At 46.2% G+C, this 20,416-nt stretch overlaps 1 protein-coding gene across 2 annotated transcripts in view; it reads left to right on the top strand.

Annotated features, from left to right (window-relative positions):
• Positions 1-20,416, top strand: part of OSBPL10 (oxysterol binding protein like 10) — a 320,496-nt gene that overhangs the window by 238,316 nt on the left and 61,764 nt on the right. For both annotated transcript variants that reach the window (XM_068982153.1, XM_068982152.1), the window contains one exon: positions 10,160-10,320. In XM_068982153.1, coding sequence (XP_068838254.1) covers positions 10,160-10,320 — 161 coding nt within the window. The remainder of the gene's footprint in view (positions 1-10,159; positions 10,321-20,416) is intronic.

Genomic DNA, 20,416 nt, shown 5'->3' with positions numbered 1-20,416 from the left:
CCAAGGAGTGCCAGACTGGGTTGATGGAAATCAAAATCTCATTAAAGCAAACCTCTATCAGGCCTTCCTCCAGAGCAGCAGTCCCCAGCCTTTTGGGCACCAGGAACCGGCTTTGTGAAAGACACTTTTTCCATGGACTGGAAGTTGGGGGATGGTTTCTGGATGATTCAAGTGAATTCATTTATTGCTCACTTTATTTCTATTCTAATGCCATGACTGATCTGACAGGAGGTACCAGTCTGTGGCCCAGAGGTTGGGGACCCCAGCTCTAGAGTTTCAAGGGGCAGGGGGTGGGAGTGGGGCGCAGATTGCTCGGCATAGCTGATATCTGTAGGCACTGTTCATGAAGTCTCTTTGCTTTCTGATCCTTCTACGCTGATTTTCTTTTTTCCTTCTGACCCTCTTCAGAATCAAAACCTAATCTGTGATCTCACGGCATCTTCTGTAGCTTCTTGTTGCATCTTCTGGGGAACCTGGCAGCTCTCGAGCCTTTGTCTGAAGATGTTGCTCCCCGACCTCAATTTCATTTCAAACAGAGTGACTGAACCAAGGTGGAGATTACTTGAGCTCTCATCTGTGCTCACCTACACATTTCAGGCTCAGGTCCTGTCTCCGATGTTACCTCTGAGATAATTCAGGGCTGAAATGCTTCATCTAACTTCTGTTTATGGAGAGGTTTGTAGCTAAACTTTATAAAGGAACTTGTCTTCTTGGTCCAGGCTTATGTTCCCTGGTTCTCCTCTGTCCTGGTGACTGAATCTTCTCCAGCATTTTGATAGAGGCAGATGCGTGATGGGATAGGGCAGGTGGGCATCTGGTTTCCCGAGTCCAGATATGTGCCTCTGATTTTCCGCGGTGTGACAAGTCAGGGCTGCACCAGAGCTGGAGATGGCTGGGCTGCTTGGGAGTCTGCGCTGGAGGGGGATTCCATACGTTAAGGTGGTCTAGGGGGGCAGAGCAGTCTGCTGCCTGTGCTTCTGGGGAAGTTCCTCACCTGATCAGGGAACATGATTCAAAGGCAGCACAGACACCTGTGACCAGACCAGCACGTTCTAGTGCACTGTGAGAGCTGGCTACCGCCTTATGGTGGGTGCAGGACATGCTGGGAGAGAACACTGGGGTTAGAGCTGCTGGAGTGGGGTGGCAGAGGAATCCCCGTGGATAATGCTCGTGCCCTTGGACATGAATCAGGGCTAGAGACCAAGACACATGTAATCGAAGAGAGAGGAACCGGAGCAGAACTTAATATGCACTTCTTAGCTTGCCCTTCCAGTCACTTTCTCTTCTAAGGTTTATGAGGATTGTTGGCTAATAAGCCGGGTGCATTGGTTCCTACTATTTCGGGGTTCGGCCAAAAGGGTCAAATAGATGAGACTTTTTCCTTTCGGCTGCACTGCACAGCATGTGGAATCCAGTTCCTCATCAGGGTTGGAACTCAGTTCAGTTCAGTTCAGTCGCTCAGTCGTGTCCGACTCTTTGCGACCCCATGAATCGCAGCACGCCAGGCCTCCCTGTCCATCACCATCTCCTGGACTTCACGCAGACTCACATCCATCGAGTCCGTGATGCCATCCAGCCATCTCATCCTTTGTCGTCCCCTTCTCCTCCTGCCCCCAGTCCCTCCCAGCATCAGAGTCTTTTCCAATGAGTCAACTCTTCACATGAGGTGGCCAAAGTACTGGAGTTTCAGCTTCAGCATCATTCCTTCCAAAGAAATCCCAGGGTGGATCTCCTGCAGAATGGACTGGTTGGATCTGCTTGCAGTCCAAGGGACCCTCAAGAGTCTTCTCCAACACCACAGTTCAAAAGCATCAATTCTTCAGCACTCTGCCTTCTTCACAGTCCAACTCTCACATCCATACATGACCACAGGAAAAACCATAGCCTTGACTAGACGGACCTTAGTCAGCAAAGTAATGTCTCTGCTTTTGAATATACTATCTAGGTTTGTCATAACTTTTCTTCCAAGGAGTAAGCATCTTTTAATTTCATGGCTGCAGTCACCATCTGCAGTGATTTTGGAGCCCCCCAAAAATAAAGTCTGACACTATTTCCACTGTTTCCCCGTCTATTTCCCATGAAGTGATGGGACTGGATGCCATGATCTTCGTTTTCTGAATGTTGAGCTTTAAGCCAACTTTTTTACTCTCCTCTTTCACTTTCATCACGAGGCTTTTCAGCTCCTCTTCACTTTCTTCCATAAGGGTGGGGTCATCTGCATATCTGAGGTTATTGATATTTCTCCCGGCAATCTTGATTCCAGCTTGTGTTTCTTCCAGTCCAGCATTTCTCATGATGTACTCTGCATAGAAGTTAAATAAGCAGGGTGACAATATACAGCCTTGACATACTCCTTTTCCTATTTGGAACCAGTCTGTTGTTCCATGTCCAGTTCTAACTGTTGCTTCCTGACTTGCATACAGATTTCTCAAGAGGCAGGTCAGGTGGTCTGGTGTTCCCATCTCTTTCAGAATTTTCCACAGTTTATTGTGATCCACCCAGTCAAAGGCTTTGGCATAGTCAATGAGGCAGAAATAGATGTTTTTCTGGAACTCTCTTGCTTTTTCCATGATCCAGTGGATGTTGGCAATTTGATCTCTGGTTCCTCTGCCTTGTCTAAAACCAGCTTGAACATCAGGGAGTTGCTCTCAGGCCTCCTGTATTGAAAGTGTGGAGTCTTAACCACTGGGCCATCGGGAAAGTCCTGGTGAGATTATTGTAGGGTCTTTTCTGGGCTTTTCCCACTTGTTGACGTCTTTCTTCTGTTCTGCTTCAGTTTTTCCCAGAAACATCTTCAGATTCTTAACTTTCATCCCTTTTCCCCACTCAGACCCCTTTTTCCCCTCTGGCCCTACAGTGTCTTATCTTTTCTCTACCTCTATCTGTCCTCCTTTCCTGACACTGCTTCTGGTGGCAGTGCATCCCATTTAAGTCACCTTCCCTTATTTTGTGAGTAAAAGTCAAGATAAAAATGTGATGATCCCTTCAGTAGCAGCATACTGGGAAACACTACCATTGCAGAATCTTTCAGATGGGCAGTTTTATTTATTTACTTTTTTACAGCGGTCAAAACAGATTGATTGGCAGTTCCTCCATAAAGAAAGCCGTCAGATCCTACCATACCAGCTTTTCATCGTAAATACACCCTATGTTTTCCCCATGTTTGTAAACGTCAGTCTTACTCATTTGGGGAAAGCCCTCTCAGATTGACTGCACCCCGGAGGTGGGAGTTCACTGTGTTACAGGAACAGTGGGGGGGCTTTCCAGTGCCTCGCCTGTCACTGGCGTCTGTCTGGGCAGAGACATCACAGCGCTGGTGTGGGTACTGCAGCCTCCAGAGCTCCAGCAAGAGGTAAGCTGAGGCCAAGAGCAGAGTCAGACAGTCCCACAGTCAAAGCTTTAAGCCCGTGGTTAAATCTTCTGTAGCTTTCTTTCTGCTTCTGGTTGGTTAAGAGAACCAGAAAGTTATTTCCCCTGCCCCCTGTTTCTTGGGTTTCTTGTGTCTACTAAGGTGTGTTGTGTGAGGAGCTGCAGGCATGCGTCAAAACCTGGTGTAAGCACTGGTTTGCAAATTGGTGAACACCTGACCCATTGCCTTCCTCCTCTCTCCCGCTGGATCATCTCTGACAGTCTGCCATGCAGGAGCTTTAGGGTGGACTGGAAAGTGAAAGGTAATTGACATACAACCAGCAGGCTACGGTCAGCAGCCGGTGATATTAGACCCTGGTTTTCTTTGCGTTTGTACTTGCTGGTATGTCTGTGATCATCTTTCTGTCGTAGACCTTCTGAGTCACTTTCTATAGGTGAGGCGTGTTTTCTCACCTGTCCAACGCATCCGTAGTAACACATACCATGAGCCTTTGTACCACTAAGGAAAAGGTGCCAATTAAACTATGACACATTGTGGAGCATAAGATGAGCTCCAATTTCAGAGATGTTAAAATGTGAAAATTGGTGTGTCTTTGGGTTAATGAAATCTGGTTTAGACTTGTGTTTTGTTTTACGACACAATCTTGAGAATTTGTCTTTCAAACACATCATGCAGGCCAGTTATTTTTTTTTTCCTTACCCTGCTGCTTGTTTTTCTGTTAGTCTCCATTACGCTTTTTGTCTCTGTGTTTCTATGCTGCTTTTCTTGTTTCCTCTCATTTTGCTACACAGGTTGTGTTTCCTTTTCTATAGCATTTTGGGGGAAAATATGTATATAAATTATAGTAGTGGTTATACTGCAGTCTTCATAAAGATTCATTGACTTGTGTTATTGTAATTGTCAAAATCAAGAATGACACATTGTATAGAGTGATGAAGACACAATACTTTAACTTCCTTTTTTTCTCAGTAGACTTCCCAATTTTTTATTAAAATAAAGTACAGGAGATATTATCATTATTTTAATATTAATTTAATACTCAATAATGTATAGTAATGATTAAATCTCTTTAGAGGAATTTTGACTTAATAGTGGTGCTTCATGTCTTCAAGAAGTATTTAAATTCAGTTCCAGGGCTAGGACGGGGTGTGATGAGTGGAACACCTACTGTGAGCATGAATTTAACAGTACCAAAGTCGTTGAGATAAATGATGTTTTAATGCAATATCTTTAAACCAAAATTAATGCAGAAAAGTCCAGGATGAACAAAATATCAAAATCTTAAAGATAGGACTTGACTGGGAGAGGCAACTGAGTCCTTTAAGACATTTTTTTGTTTTGACACTAATTTTGATTTAAACAATATTGCATGAATGTGTCATTTATCTTGATTACTGTCTTGGTGCCTCTTTAAATTTTACCCAGAGGCAAGTGCCTTTTCCCTCCCGAGTCCCAGCCCTGCTCAGCCTTGCGTTCAGCTGGGTCCATCGCTCACTGCCACTCCTTTCACACAGCTTCTCCAGTCTTGAGTTCTTTATCCTGCTGCTTGTCTTCATGTGTTGGGATATGTCCTGAAGTCATTTTTTTCCCAGAAAGTGGGATATTTTCTGAGTCCCTGCAGTGGTGCTCAGAAGGCGTAGAGGGTAGAGTTTGAGAGTCTGGGCTCTGGGCACAGGTGGCCTGGGTGTTCATCTGCCATTTACTCCTGACACTTACTGGCTCTGCATGCCTCTTTGCTTATCTGTCAAGAGGTAAGTCCTAGGACTTACCTCATGGGTCGTCATTAGAATTAGATGAGTTAACACACAAAAATTCCATCTGATAGGGACTTGCCTGGTGGTCCAGTGGTAAAGACTCTTCGCTCCCAGTGTGGGGGTCCAGGTTTGATCCCTGACTGGAGAACTAGATTCAGTATGCTGCAACTGGGAGTTTGCATGCCACAACTAAAGATGCTGCAAATAAGAAAGGAGGAAGAAGAAGATCCTGCATGCCGCAAATAAGACCCGGCCCAGCCAAATAAATAAATATTAAATGATAATTTTAAAAAGAAAATTTTTTGTATAGTAGTCCTTGGCACCTAGCAAGAGCTCAACAAATGCTGACTGTTTTCAGCAGAGGAAAGATAATTTGTCTGAAGACAAGCATTATCTTTCCAGCCCCGCACCCACCCGGAAATATGTAGATATTCATTTACATTCTTCTCTTTATCTGTAGTCTTTTGGCATTTAGCGTTGCAGCAAAAGCCAAGGCTAGCTTGATTTTTTCTTTTCTCCCTTTAAGGCAAGTCTAACTGTTCTGCCTAAATGATTGGAAAATTTTTCCTCCTGATTTTTTTTTTGTTTTTAATTAAAAAGTGTTGCCCAACTTCATGAGCCAGGCATTCATTAAACTCTTCTATTTTTGTGTGTGTTTGACATTTCAGTAAGAAAAAAACCTAAGAAAATATTGAAAGCTGTGTCTAGATGTGAGTCTTTTCTGATTGGTTCTGCTGGACTGTGGTGGGCTGCTTTCACAGGACCCATAACCCACTCTTCCGCTCCGGCTGTGTGTTGCTTTACTCCTGTTACTGTTTACTGGTTTTGTTCCATTTGTCCCACTGATCTCTTTCAGCTTAAAGGTCCCTGCCGTGTATCTTCTGTCTTTAAGACAGTCTTTATTATTATCATTTATTTTTGTCTGCACTAGCTGTTTGTCGCTGTGCACAGGCTCTCTCTAGTTGCAGGGAGTGGGGGCCAGCCTCTAGCTGTGGTTTGTGGGCTTCTCACTGTGGCGGCTTCTCCTGCTGCAGAGTACGGGCTCTGGAGCACTGGCTCAGTAGCTGCGGTGCGTGGTCTTAGTTGCTCCATGGTGTGCGGAATCTTCCTGGACAAGGGATCGAACACATGACCCCTACATTGGTAGATGGCTTCTTAGTCTCTGGACCACCAGGGAAGGCCTGAATCTTCTGTCTTATTGCTGACCCTTGTGCCCTTGGCAGCTGCTCACTAGAGAACTTCATCTTGACACACTACCTACGTGTTGATTCAGTTTTAACCTTGCTTCAACACTGAAACCTTGTTTCAGTATTAACCTTCAGTTCAGTTCAGTTCAATCGCTCAGTCGTGTTTGACTCTGCGACCCCATGAATCACAGCACGCCAGGCCTCCCTGTCCATCACCATCTCCCGGAGTTCACTCAAACTCACGTCCATCGAGTCAGTGATGACATCCAGCCATCTCATTCTCTGTCGTCCCCTTCTCCTCCTGCCCCCAGTCCCTCCCAGCATCAGAGTCTTTTCCAATGAGTCAACTCTTTGCATGAGGTGGCCAAAGTACTGGAGTTTCAGCTTTAGCGTCATTCCTTTCAAAGAACACCCAGGGCTGATCTCCTTTACAATGGACTGGTCCAAGGAACTCGCAAGAGTCTTCTCCAACACCACAGTTCAAAAGCATCAATTCTTTGGTGCTCAGCCTTCTTCACAGTCCAACTCTCACATCCATACATGACCACAGGAAAAACCATAGCCTTGACTAGATGGACCTTTGTTGGCAAAGTAATGTCTCTGCTTTTCAATATGCTGTCTAGGTTTGTCATAACTCTTCTTCTAGGGAGTAAGCGTCTTAATTTCATGGCTGCAGTCACCATCTGTGGTGATTTTGGAGCCCCCAAAAATAAAGTCTGACACTGTTTCCACTGTTTCTCCATCTATCTCCCATGAAGTGATGGGACCGGATGCCGTGATTTTTGTTTTCTGGATGTTGAGCTTTAAGCCAACTTTTTCACTCTCCTGTTAACCTTAAGTCTGCTAATTAAGCCAACATTATGGCTTTATTTCCTCGTAATAATCCTCCTGCCTCCATCTCTCTCTTCACTTCAGCCTGTTTTCTTCTTCTGCCTCAGGGTTCTCATTTCATAGTGGTTACTTTATTTTGTATTATTTCAAGGATACACCTCTCCTATGTTTTCTCTGGCACCTTACCATTAGAGTAAATTTCAGAGATATAGTGTTCCTCTCAGCCTTCTGAGTATCCTTCTCAGGATACTGTTTCTCTTCTCAAGCACTGTAGAGTCCTTTAAAAACAAAACAAAACAAAAAAAACAGTGGAAACTTTAGAATTAGCTGGCTGCACTCAGTTTAGGTGATCCCAATTTTATTGGCAGCATCCAAAGCATCACAGTCAGGAGCCAGTTGGACATATGCCTTCTTCCCTCCATCAGGCCTGATGAGGGTGTTGACCTTGGCCATGCTGATGTCATAGAACGTCTTCACAGCCTGTTTAATCGGGTCCTTGTTGGCCTTGACGTCCACAGTGAACACCAGGTGTGCCGTGCCTTCTGTTATCTTCGCGGCTGACTCGCTGGTTGAGGGGGAACTTGATGGCATAGTGGTCAAACTTGTCTCCTCCAGGGGCACTCTTCTGAGGATATCTGGGCTCCCTCCTGAGCCACGGTATTTTGGGCCATTCGAAGATGACTGATGTATGGATCATCTTCTTTTCTCGTTTTATGGCCGTGGATGCCTTCAATCACTGCTCTCTTGGCCTTTCAAGGTCTTTGCTTTGACTTCTGCTTTGGGAAGGGCTGGAGCTGAGAGGAAGAAAGAAAATGAGGGTGCAGGGGCCCGTACTACTGATCTTCACTGCAGAATTGATCAATTTATACAGCCTTTTTCATTCACTCTTAGAATTTCCCTCCTTTATCCTCACACAATGTAGGTCTATGCAGACTCCCCAACCAGTGATTGGGGATCAGAGCGGCTGGACTGGTCTGAGGTGGGCTTCTCTCCTGTCCTCACTCACTGGGCTTTAATGCTTGGAATCTGTAGAATGTGCAAAAAACTGCATTTCCCAGCATGCATTGCCACCTCCCCTTCCTGTCCTGGTCTTTGCTGAGTTTTTAGGGAGAAGAGGAAGGCAGACAGTAAATGAATGAACAGGTTGAGTTCAGTTCAGTCACTCAGTCGTGTCCAGCTGTTTGTGACCCCATGGACTGTAGCTCCGGCCATCTCCCGGAGCTTGCTCAGACTCAACGTCCATCGAGTTGGTGATGCCATCCAGCCATCTCATCCTCTGTTGTCCCCTTCTCCTCCTGCCTTCAATCTTTCCCAGCATCAGGGTCTTTTCTGAGGAGTCAGTTTTTTGCATCAAGTGGCCAAAGGATTGGAGAGTGAGTTCAGGTAGCACTAAGGGCCGGAAGACAGTGAAACAACTCATCCCAATATATTGGGGTGGAGGGGAGCCTGTGGCGCGCTGCCTTTCCCAGCATGGTCCTGGGCAGGGGGCCTGTCTGAGTGAGCGCCAGTTGAGTCGATCCCTGGATTTATATGGGAGACCTCCTCCACCAGGTAGATGAAGGAAGGATGTCAGTCTTAGCAGGGAAATAGTGCCCACCAAGACCCTCATTACTTTGAGGAGCTTGAAAAAACGTAGCCTTGCTTGGGCATTGTGCGCAGCAGGGGGAGAAGAGCAGATGGCGGGCAGCGTCTGAGCGCTGACGGGCGACTGAGCTCTTCTTCGTGTGAGCCAGTCTGCATGAGCCACCCTTCCCTGACTCGCTCACTCCTGCTCCCAGGCTGAGGACGGAATCCCCGCTTCAGCTGAGTGTGAAGCTAGCTCTTTTTCTAATGGCAGGACTGCGGTGGGGTATAGAAATCTGCCTCCAGGTACTTCCTGTCCCCTTAGGAAGTGTATACAACTATTCTACAGTAACCCATGACTCTTAGGAAGGTCGGGGATGCCCTGGTGACTCAGTGCTTAAGGAACCCGCCTGCCAGTGCAGGAGCCACAGGAAACCCAGGTTCTATCCCTGGGTCAGGAAAAGCCCCTGGAGGAAGGCATGGCAACCCACTCCAGTATTCTTGCCTGGAGAATCCCAGGGACAGAGGAGCCTGGCAGTCTGCAGTTCGTGGGGTCGCAAAGAGTCAGGCACAACTGAGCATACACGCTTACAAAGGTTAGTATTAGAGTTAGAAAGGCTTTCTTGTTGTTCTTAAGGATCTGGGGAAGATTAGAAAGATGCTTTACAGGGAATTCCCTGGCAGTCCAGTGGTTGGGACTCTTGATTCCGCTGCTGGAGGCCTGGGTTCAATCCCTGATAATGGCACTAAGATCCTGCCAGCCATATGGCATGGCCAAATAAAGAGAGAAAGAAAACCAACGTTTTATAAACGCCAATCTGGTAACCCCAGAAGTGTTTTTGCTTTTATGGCATGACCGCATCTGTCTTCTTGACTTCTGCCGCGCTGGCTGCATCTAATGGCTGTGGGCTTGTGACGTCATCACACTGCAGATGTCTTTTCTCAGCTCTGGTCGTCAAACTGCACTCAAACTGCATTTTGAACAGCCTGTGTCTGATAAAATTCTACGTTGTTTTTATTTTTTATTTTTTGCCCACATCGTGCAGGATCTTTCCTGACCAGGGATCGAATTTATGCGCCCTGCCTTGGGAAGTACGGGACCGCCAGGGGAGTCGTCGACTTTTGGTTTTTTATTGTAAATATTTTTAAGTATTTTTAAACAGATAAAAAAAAATAATAAAAACACCCTTAAGGAAATGTGGCAAACTTGTTTTTGTCCAAGAATGGGGAGAGACACAGCCTATGGTGATTCTGATAAGGCCATTATGCAGAGACCTGTTTATGAATAAATGATCTGAATCTACACTTCAGTCCACTGAATCAACTGAAATCCACCACCGTCCACTTAAAGCTGGGTCCATGTCACTTTGGGCTTCTTATCTAGTGTGATTCCTCTTGAGCTCTAGATGTTGGATTTGGAAAATGCTTGGCATCATCTTTGGTCTTTATTTCAGAAAGCATCCTGGGATGGCACGGGCCCAAGTCGCACTCCACAGAGCAGCTGAAAAATGGGACACTTGGCTCCTTGCCATCAGCCAGCGCCAGCATCACTTGGGCCATTTTACCCAACTCCACGGAGGACGAGCAAGCCTTCCCGCCAGAGCCAGAGCCAGAGGTAAGCCACCTGTCCTCTCTAGCACCGTGTACGGCTTGTGTTAGTGCTTGCTGGGAATGAGAGTAATTATATTTGTAACTTGCTCATCTCAGGATTTTAAGAGGAGACCAGCGATAAAATGGAAGCATCACTCAGGGAGATAAAATCACCCCCGAGCACGCCTGTTCTGCTGCCCGGCAGCTGCGGTGGGCGAATTATGATGCAACCGATGGGGAATCTCCTATTTTCATTGAAATGGAAGTTATTTTCATATTGAGCAGGAGAGATTCTAACACACCCACGGACGTGACGCCTGTTGACGTGATGCCTGTTGACGTGATGGGAGCAGTTACAATATATTATATCACTCCCTAAAATAGCGGCTTCTTTGTGTTGGTTGTGCTAGTACCGTGAGCGCCTGCCTTCCACACTCACTCCCCGCATGCTACAGGACCGGGAGAGCCCACGGGCAGTGGCTGGGGCTCTTCCAGGCACTGCACTGCACCCCAGGTCCAGGGACGAGCAGCTCTGTCGACCTTAGCGGCCAGCCAGACCCCCACAGGCTCCCCGGGCCCTGTGACCTGCCTGCACGATGCTCCTTGCCGCTGAGTGGCAGCTGGAGAGAAGCCAAATGCAGCCTGCCTTTTGTTCGTTTCTCCCGTGTCACGAGTGAATTTCTGTTTTCTCTGTTTCTTTGGATGCACGTTTCCTGTTGACATGATCTCGTGAACTGGGCTGGGACCTACTGTAACCATGTGTTAGAGGTAGTTCTTCATTTCAGTGGAAATCACTTTGGCTTCAGAATTATAGAACAAGATCTATTTTGTAAGGGTGCAAGCCCCAAAGCGGCATCTTGGATCAAATGGTCTTGGTCCTCCATTGACATTTTTCTCCCAGCTTCACGTGGTTCTTTTCTCCAAGGGTGACTAAAGGGCCTAGGTCTTCCAGAGGCAGGGTTAGCCTGCCCACAGAGTATTTCATCAGCATCTGTAAGGTGACTTCACAGATGATGAAATGATAGGGGATGTGAGATTTTGAAAGGCCTTTGCCTCTGGCCATGCACCGAGTTTCAGGTGGGGAACACTTGCAGCTGACATGTAGTTGCCTCACAAGGTAAGTTTGCAGCTGAGAGGATGATCAGAGCTTGGCATTGGGTAGCTCTTTTGAGAACCTTGGGTGGGGTCACGTTTGAGGAGGGGTACTTCACTGCTAAGGGGCTGAGAACTCCAGTCCCTTCCATTCCATTGGGAAAGAAGCTTTGGGACTTCACACCATAATACACATACTTAAAACTTGCTTTAGAAAGAAATGAAAAGAGAAATTCTTAGATCTTCAGAAATAATTGTTTAAATCCTGTGCACAGCAGCATCACGGAAACCCTAGCAGACTGTCATCTAATAAGCTTTTAAAAAAAAGATTTTATTTATTTATTGAAGTTTAGTTGATTTATAGTGTGTTAATTTGTGCTGTACAGCAAAGTGATTCAGTTATACATAATCCTTTTATAAAATATTCTTTTCCATTATGGTTTATCACAGGATATTGAATATATTAGTAGTCCCTGTGCTATACAGGGTTATAGGATCTTGTTGGTTATCCATTCCATAAAAGAGTTTGCATCTGCCAACACCAACCTCCCAGTCTCTCAGTCCCCAGTACCCCCCGCCTTGCCGACTACAAGTCTGTTCTCTGTGCCCATGAGTCTGACTGTGAGAGGTTCGTTTGTATCATATTTTAGATTGCACAGGTAGGTGATATCATATGGTATTTGTCTTTCTCCTTCTGACGTACTTCACTTAATGTAATAATCTCTAGTTGTGTGTGTGTGTATATATATATAATTATAATTATATATATCATGGAATACTAGTCAGCCTTAAAGAATGAGCAACATGGATGCAGCTAGAGGTTATTACACACACACACGTGTGTGTGTGTCTGTGGTGTGTGTATCCTTTCTGCATTCATCTGTCAATGGATATTTAGGCTGTTTCCATGAACACTGGGGTGCAGGTATTTGAATTAGAGCCATGTCTGGATATATGCCTGGGAGTGAGATAGCTGGATCATGTGGTAATTCTGTTTTTAGGTTTTTTTTGAGGAACCTCAGTAGTGTTTTCCACTGTGACTGCACCAGCTTACATTCCAAACAACAGTGTAGGAGGGTTCCCTTTTCTCTACATCTTCTCTAGCATTTGTTATTTGTAGACTTTTTAAAGATAGTCATTCTGACCAGTGTGAGGTAGTACTTTGTGGTAGTTTTGATTTGCATTTCTTTAATAATTAGCTTACTCCTTGGAAGGAAAGTTATGACCAACCTAGACAGCATATTAAAAAGCAGAGACAAAAAAAAAAAAAAAAGCTGAGACATTACTTTGTCAATAAAGGTCTGTCTTGTCAAGGCTATGGTTTTTCCAGTAGTCATGTATGGATGTGAGAGTTGGACTATAAAGAAAGCTGAGCGCCAAAGAATTGATGCTTTCGAACTGTGGTTTTGGAATAGACTGTTGAGAGGCCCTTGGACTGCAAGGAGATCCAACCACTCCATCCTAAAGGAGATCAGTCCTGAGTGTTCATTGGAAGGACTGACATTGAAGCTGAAACTCCAATACTTTGGCCACCTGATGCGAAGAGCTGACTCATCTGAAAAGACCCTGATGCTCGGAAAGATTGAGGGCTGGAGGAGAAGGGGATGACAGAGGATGAGATGGTTGGATGGCATCACCGACTCAGTGGACATGAGTTTGGGTGAACTCCATGAGTTGGTGATTTACAGGGAGGCCTGGCGTCCATGGGGTCTCCAAGAGTCAGACCACGACTGAGAGAGTGAACTGAACTGAATTAGTGGCCTTGAGCCTCTCTTCATGTTCCTGTTGGCCGTCTCTGTGTTCTAGGAGAAATGTCTGTTTGGTAACCTAATTAGCTGATTATCAGGGCTGCTGGCATTCTGCATTCTGAGTTCTTCCCTGCCTGTGTGCTGCTTTCCCATGGGTGCTTCCTGTAACTCCAAAGTTTGAGAGATCTGGTTTTTTTTTTAAACATGAAGTTATTGCCCACTTTGCTTTCCGATCAGTAGCACAGGCAGATGATAGTATATCATTATCCCTATGAAATAACTAGCTCCGAAGTTCAACTTAAATATACCTTGAAGGAGAAGCATTCAGGAGAACTTTCCCCCCTGAAGTTAGGGACAATCATTAATTTCTTGTTGTCACTTTTGCCCTTATTCTTGTTGTGGGCCCAGTAGGAGATATTGTCTGGTAATCCCTTATGGCAGGCAAGACTTACGGGCTGTGATGTGGGTGTGATGGTTTTCCGAGAAGGAAGGATTAAGAGTTCTTTTGCAAAGCCTTCCCTCATGTTTTCCAGTAACGCCTCTGGTAGATGATTTTTGCAACCCAAACAGCTAGTGTTGGCTGGACGCTGTTTTTATTTTAGGCCATTGTGCTTTGTCTTTTATTGTTGTTGTTGTGAGAATTGAAGAAGCTAGCGTCAGCCACCCAGTAGTGTTCTTGTCAGAAAAAGGATGTTTTCATTGTCTCCCTTTTGTATAATTTTGGAGAAACAACCCCAGAAGAAGTGAAGTGAAATTCCTGAAGGCTAAAAAGTTCCTTATGAGAATGTTCCTTATCCCTTATGATATTGAGAATATAGTTACTAAGTGGGTGGTCACCGGGAGACTAGGAATTGTAGCTATTGTGAAGCTTTAGACAAATATGTTCTTCTGGCTTGTTGTTGTGATCATGTTCGGTCTTTAGGAGCGTAAGTTAGGATATAAACACTCCAATGTATATTTATGGTGTTTGTTTTATTATTTTTTGGCCATATTGTATGGCACACAGGATCTTTATTCCCCACCAGGGATTGAACCCATGCCCTCTGAGGTGGAAGTGCGGGATCTCTGGACCGCCAGGAAAGTCCCTGTTTGTGTCTTTTTATGCCATCAAGGAATTCAGTTCAGTTCAGTCGCTCAGTTGTGTCCAACTCTTTGTGACCCCATGAATCACAGCACGCCAGGCCTCCCTGTCCATCACCAACTCCTGGAATTCACTCAGATTCGCATCCATCGAGTCAGTGATGCCATCCAGCCATCTCATCCTTTGTCGTCCCCTTCTCCTTCTGTCCCCAATCCCTCCCAGCATCAAAGTCTTTTCTAATGAGTCAACTCTTCCCATGAGGTGGCCAAAGTACATCAAGCAATTAACTCAATCCAATTCCCATCCAACACAGACTGGGCATCCTCCAGGTCAGTTCTGATGCTGTCCACCGGGAGGAGGCGCCAAATGGCACAGGGGAAGGGCTCAGACTGCGAGACTGAGCCCTGCCTTCCACCAGATGCCAGTCACAAGTCCAGGTTGTCACCTGTGCTTCTGACCAACGGGCTATGGATTGGAGAGTGCCGTCCTTCTCTCAGGTGTGAGGAATTTGCTAGAGTGGCTCACAGAACTCAGAGAAACATTTACTGGTTTCCTACGGAAGGATGTCATTCAGAAACAGAAGGAAAAAAAGCTCAGGGCAAGGTCTGTAGGGAGGAGCTTGGAGCTTTGCTGCCCCTCTGAGCGTACGTGCGCCTCCTTGGACCCCACCTATTCACCTACCAGGGTGTTCTCTGAACCCTTTAGAGGTTTTATGGAGGTCTCATTGCATAGGCAAGAGTAAAGAAATTCTTGGCCACTGATGATTCTCCAGTGATTAAAGCACCTCCAGCTCCTCTCCCCTCCCTGGAGACAAGGGCTTGGGACTGAAAACTCCAACCCTCTCATCACAGGGTGTCAGCCCCGCGGACAACCATCTCCCATCCTTAAGTGACCAGGGGCTTACAAAAGTCACTCACTAACATAACAAATGACACGTTTAAAGCTCTCATTTCTTAGGAAATTCTGAGGGTTTGAGGAACTCTGTGCCAGAAATAGAGACAAAAAGAAAATGTACATTTCTTACCCTAAATCACAATTTCACACTCCCCTCCCCTGGTTCTGGCTTACCATAAAACAACTTACACGTATCTGGAAATGAATGCATTTTCAAGCTCAGTCTGTTTCATTCTCAACAGAACAGGTCTCAGAGCAGAGTGTATTTAATAACGTGAGTTACAAGAAAGTCATGGTTGGCCTTGTTATCAAATGCAGTGATCTCAAAATTTTATTCTGCTGGGGCTGGAACTAACTAAATGTAAAAATGAAATATTCTCACATAATGAAGCAAGTTAGGATCTTGGTTTCCCCTGTTAGTAGAATGATAATTCAACTCTCTTAACGTGTTTGAAATGTTAAGTTTAGACAGAGAAAGGTTTGGTTGTGCTTTCTTTGTTGAAGTATACCTTGTTTTAGGACAGGAGAAGGGGAGACGTTGTGCCTGGTGCTCTTGACTTTTATCCACCCTCTGGACCGAAAACCCACCAGCTCAAGCCCAGGTCCCCAGGTCCTTTGCTCTTTCACAGTGAGGTCTCTAAACGCATGGCGGTTTCCTCGGTGCATTTGTGTGGGAGCTGGGAGCTGAGATGGGGCCCATGTCCCTTCTGCTGGTGTAACTGGTGGTCAGGGTCGTGCAGGGATGTGTTCGGAGGCAGGTGCAGTGGTCAGAACTCTGTTCAGTCCCCCTGCACTGGCGGGAGAGGCTGCTGAAGCCGCCGAAGCAGCATCCAGATCCTGGGGTCAGGGCCACCTGCAGTGCTGGCTCTTGAGTTAAAAAGCCTAAGCGGGGGGAGGTCATGTTCCTCCAGATCAGTGACACTGTACATACCCAGTTCCTGTATCACATCCCTTCCTGGGCAAAACACCTCAAGTGGTTTCCATTCCCAGCACTGGGTCTGGACTGGTCGGGCGGTTGTTGAAGTAAGGAAGCAGAGGATGGCATGGGGGCAATCCTGGATGTCGAGCCATCTTTCTAGAGCGGGGGTCCCCAGCCTCTAGGATCTAGGGCCTGATGATCTGAGGTGGAGCTGATGTAGTAATAATAGAAATGCAGTGCCCAATCAATGGAGTGCTCTGGAGTCATCCTGAAACTACCTCCTACCTCCACCCCAATCCCTGGTCCATGGAAAAATAGTCTTTCATGGATCTGGCCCCTGGTGCCAAAAAGATTGGGGACTGCTGTTCTAAATAATATATCTGAGGGGTAAAACCCCTCATTTGTCCTAAAAGTCAGGTTTATAGAGGTATAATTCATAAATAATATAACTCACCCCTTTAAAAATGCAGTTTTATCGCTTCTGTCCTTTGATTTGTTACAGCAGTTTCTGGTCCCTGGTGAGCACTCACCTGTCTTCCTTGCACGTAGTTTTGCCTTTTTCGGAACACCTGTCTAAATGGAGTCATGCAGTCGGTATTCACGAGTCTGGCTTCCTTTGTTGGGCTTATCACTGGAGGTGTTTATTTGGTGCCTAGACACCTACCCCTGGCCTTGAGAGGAACTGGAGCGGCATCTCGCTAATGCCCCCGCTGTGGCTTCCCAGGTGGTGCTGGAGGTAAAGAACCCACCTGCCAGTGCAGGAGACATGAAAGGCTTGGGTTCGGTCTCTGGGTCGGGAAGGTCCCTGGAGGAGGGGATGGGAACCCACTCCAGTATTCTTCCCTGGGGAATCCCATGGACAGAGGAGCCTGGTGGGCTGCAGTCCACAGGGTCACAAAGAGTCAGACACGACTGAGCGACTTAGCACACACGCACGGGTACCTTCAGCGGAAAGTCCTGATGCTGTGTCTCAGGCGCATGCTGTCAGCGCCTGTCAGCCCTGGGTTGACTGTTTCATTAGAGCACTTTGCTTGGTGAATCATCTGCCTCGAAGTGGCAGCACTGCCATCAAGAGACCACGTGCCCTGCATCCCCCAAGTCTAGCAGGTCCAGAAAGAACTTCTCCTGACGTCCCTACTAAGGACTGGATCAGCATATAAGTTAGCTAAGTGGGCTCTGGTTAGAAAATGGCAGAATTGAATTTTCAAGTGCTTATGTCATAAATCCCTCCTTCTCTAATGAAGGGTACTGTCTTGCCAATGAGGGGAAGAGACAGATATAAAAGATTTAGCTGAATGCTGGCTCAAGAAGAATTGTCATGCCCTTGGTTGAATTGTCATTTTTAGCCCAGAACTTTTGAACCACTCACTTAACATAGAAGGCTGTCAGTTTTGAAAGACTCTGAATTTCAAGTTGAAGCCTGACCAGTCTAATCTCAAGCCATTTTGATGATGTTTTATGCCTCACCTCCACAATGCATCAGTGTATAGGTATGTGTAGATTTGAGCATAAGGATAAGGCATGGGATGGTGATAGATTTTTCAAGATAAGGTGGTATGCTATTTTGATCGTTTGGATGATTTTTTTTAACTAAGTTATTATTGTGGCTGTGCTGGCTCTTTGCTGCTGTCCCCGGGCTTTCTCTAGTTGCGGTGATTGGGGACTGCTCTTCGATGCAGTGGGGCGTGTGGGCTGCTCATCACAGGAGCTTCTCTTGTTGCAGAGCCTTGGGTCTAGAGTGCAGGCTTCAGTGGTTGCAGCTCACAGGCTCAGGTGCCTCGTGGCGTGTGGGATGTTCTCAGACCAAGGATCAAACCTGTGTCCCCTGCACTAGTACACAGATTCTTAACCCCTGGACCATCAGGGAAGTCCTGGATAATTCTCTTAGCATACATTTTCAACCTTGAAGATTTGTTCAAAATATTTGACACACATTTGTTTGTTATCAACTGTTTGACCAGGGACTGAGACAGCTAACCCATCGTCATAATGGTGGGAAATTGCTTTTGTGATTTCTGTGATAGGTCTGCAAAGGTTAATGGTTGCTCTGTAGGAAATGTTGTCGACCATGTCCAGACTTTGTAACAAGAAAGTTCACGGGTGACATGATCACCTGTTTTCTACTCCATTCTCCTTCCTCAGTCAGAGAGTTTAACTGCATCAAACTTCCAGATCCTGTAGAATACTTTTTTCCTCTGTGAACCATGCCTTTGAATCACTAAATCTCAGAATAGTCTTTAGGGGTCCAGTAGCTACTCCCCAGACTGGAGTGAGTAGTAACTCACTTACTTGTGACTCTTGGCTTAGAGTCACAGGACTGATGAGTAGTAAAGGCAAGGTGGAAGTCTGGACTTCTTTATCCCCAGCCAATGCCCTTTCCTATAGACCACACCATTTCCTGTGTCCAGAGGGAATCTTCACCTGCAAGTAACAGAGAACCCAATTAGAAGCTCAAGCAGTAACAGCGTTTAATTTTCTCACACAATTGGACTTCTGCCGATAGCGGTCATGGGTTTGTTGCAGTCAGTCCTGATGCCCTTGAAGATACAGGCGGTTAGAAAATGGTATGCAGGTTCCTCAGAAACAAAAAGACTAAACCCAGAACTACTGTCTGATCCAGCGATCCCACTGTGTGTCTTTATCCAGAAGCACTGCAATCAGGATCTTGAAATGTTTACACTCCAGTGTTCGTTTATTTCAGCCTTGTTCCTGAATAGCCACACAAGGTGGGAACAACCTAAATGGATGAATGAACAAGGACAATGTGGTGTATGGATACAGTGGGTTGTTAGCCAGCCTTAGAAAAGGGGTGAGCCTTCAGGACATTATGCTAAGTGAAATATGCCATAGAAGGACAAATACATGATTCCACGCATAGGAAGTATCTAAAGTTATCAGACTCACAGAAACAGGAAGTAGGATGATGGTGGCTGGGGTAGAGGGGGATGAAGAGTTTGTTCTCCAGTGAGTAGAGAGTTCCATTTGTACGAGATGAAGGGTTTGGAGGGCCGCTGTGCAGCCGTGTGCATGTAACTAACACCAACCATACTGTACACTTCAGCATTTGTTATGAGAGTAGATCTTGTGAGTCCTTTATGATGCAAAACATCAGTTACCTCTTTTAAAAAAATAAAAATAAAAACAGGTCTCTTCCATTATTCTTGAGTTAGTTTTTCATCCCGGTGCTTGTCATGGTAGCGGTGTGCCAGCTACAGTCCCAAGCATCAGAAACCCATGGCATTCCTTTAGAATGTGGGACAAGATGAAGGCTTCCCCAGGATGCTCCATACGGGAAGGGAGGCCCCAGCACAGTTTTCCTGTATGTCCCAACCAGAAGTAGATCCCCCCGGGGCCCCACCCAAGAGCTATAACTCAAGCCTGGCACCTGGGTTTCCATGGCTGCTCTAGAGTAATCAGCCACCCTCCGTGGCTGTGGAGGAGGGTGCTGAATCACAGTCAGTCTCGAGTCCTAGGTGGCCCCACACTGGGCCCTGTTAGCAGGGGAGAAGTGGGGAGAACCTTGGGGTGTGGAGATAGTGTGACTGGACCCCCCAAACCTGCCCCAAGCAGGTTTTCTTCCTGCAGCACTTGTCTGCAGCTTCTATAAGACTTTTCCAGCCCTACCATTTCATCTCATAGGCCAAGTTCTTTGACGAGTGAACATGAAAGTTCCGTCTGTACCGTTCATGTGCTGAGGGCGTCTCTCCCTGTCCTCATCTCTGTCCCTTGCTCTCTCTAGGAGTCTGGATGCCCCAACAGAAAGTCTAGGGACTTCCCTGGCGGTCCAGTGGTTGAGACTTTGTGCTCCCAATGCAGGGGGCATGGGTTCCATCCCTGGCCGTGAAACTGAGATCTCACATGCCATGCAGCATGGCCAAAAACCTAAAAAAAGAAGTAAGTCTAACTGCTGAGTGGCACGTGAGTTATGAATGCTGCTGTAATAAGAGATTCATTAATGACCAGCGTCCTGGCCTCCCTAAGTGAAGGCCCACCTACTCATTAGTCCGTTTATCGTGATTGGCCTTGACCTGTCCAACACGTACTAGATGGTGGTGGTGATATGCGGAACTCTTACTATGACTGTTTCAGAAGATCCATGCAGGGCGTTCCAGTTTAGGTCCTTCATTATAGGAAAGAGCAGTGGGTTTTAATCATCTGGATTTTTTCTTCTCCTCTTCCGGCTGTAGGTCTGCAGAGACGGCAGTCCATCCACTCTGCAAATGTAGAAGATACGCCTCCTAGTTACCAGACCCTCAGGACTTAGAAATCAGAAGGGTCCCGGTTGTTGCTTGTGTTGAAGATAGATCCTTCCCTCATAAGTTTGCTGTGTCCCAATATAGTAAGATAGTAATTATTCATCTTCTTGGTTGTTTGTTCATCAAACACT

Source organism: Capricornis sumatraensis, chromosome 10, assembly GCF_032405125.1.
Source record: "Capricornis sumatraensis isolate serow.1 chromosome 10, serow.2, whole genome shotgun sequence".
Classification (NCBI taxonomy): Eukaryota; Metazoa; Chordata; class Mammalia; order Artiodactyla; family Bovidae; genus Capricornis; species Capricornis sumatraensis.
This window is presented reverse-complemented; position numbering and strand designations above follow the sequence as displayed.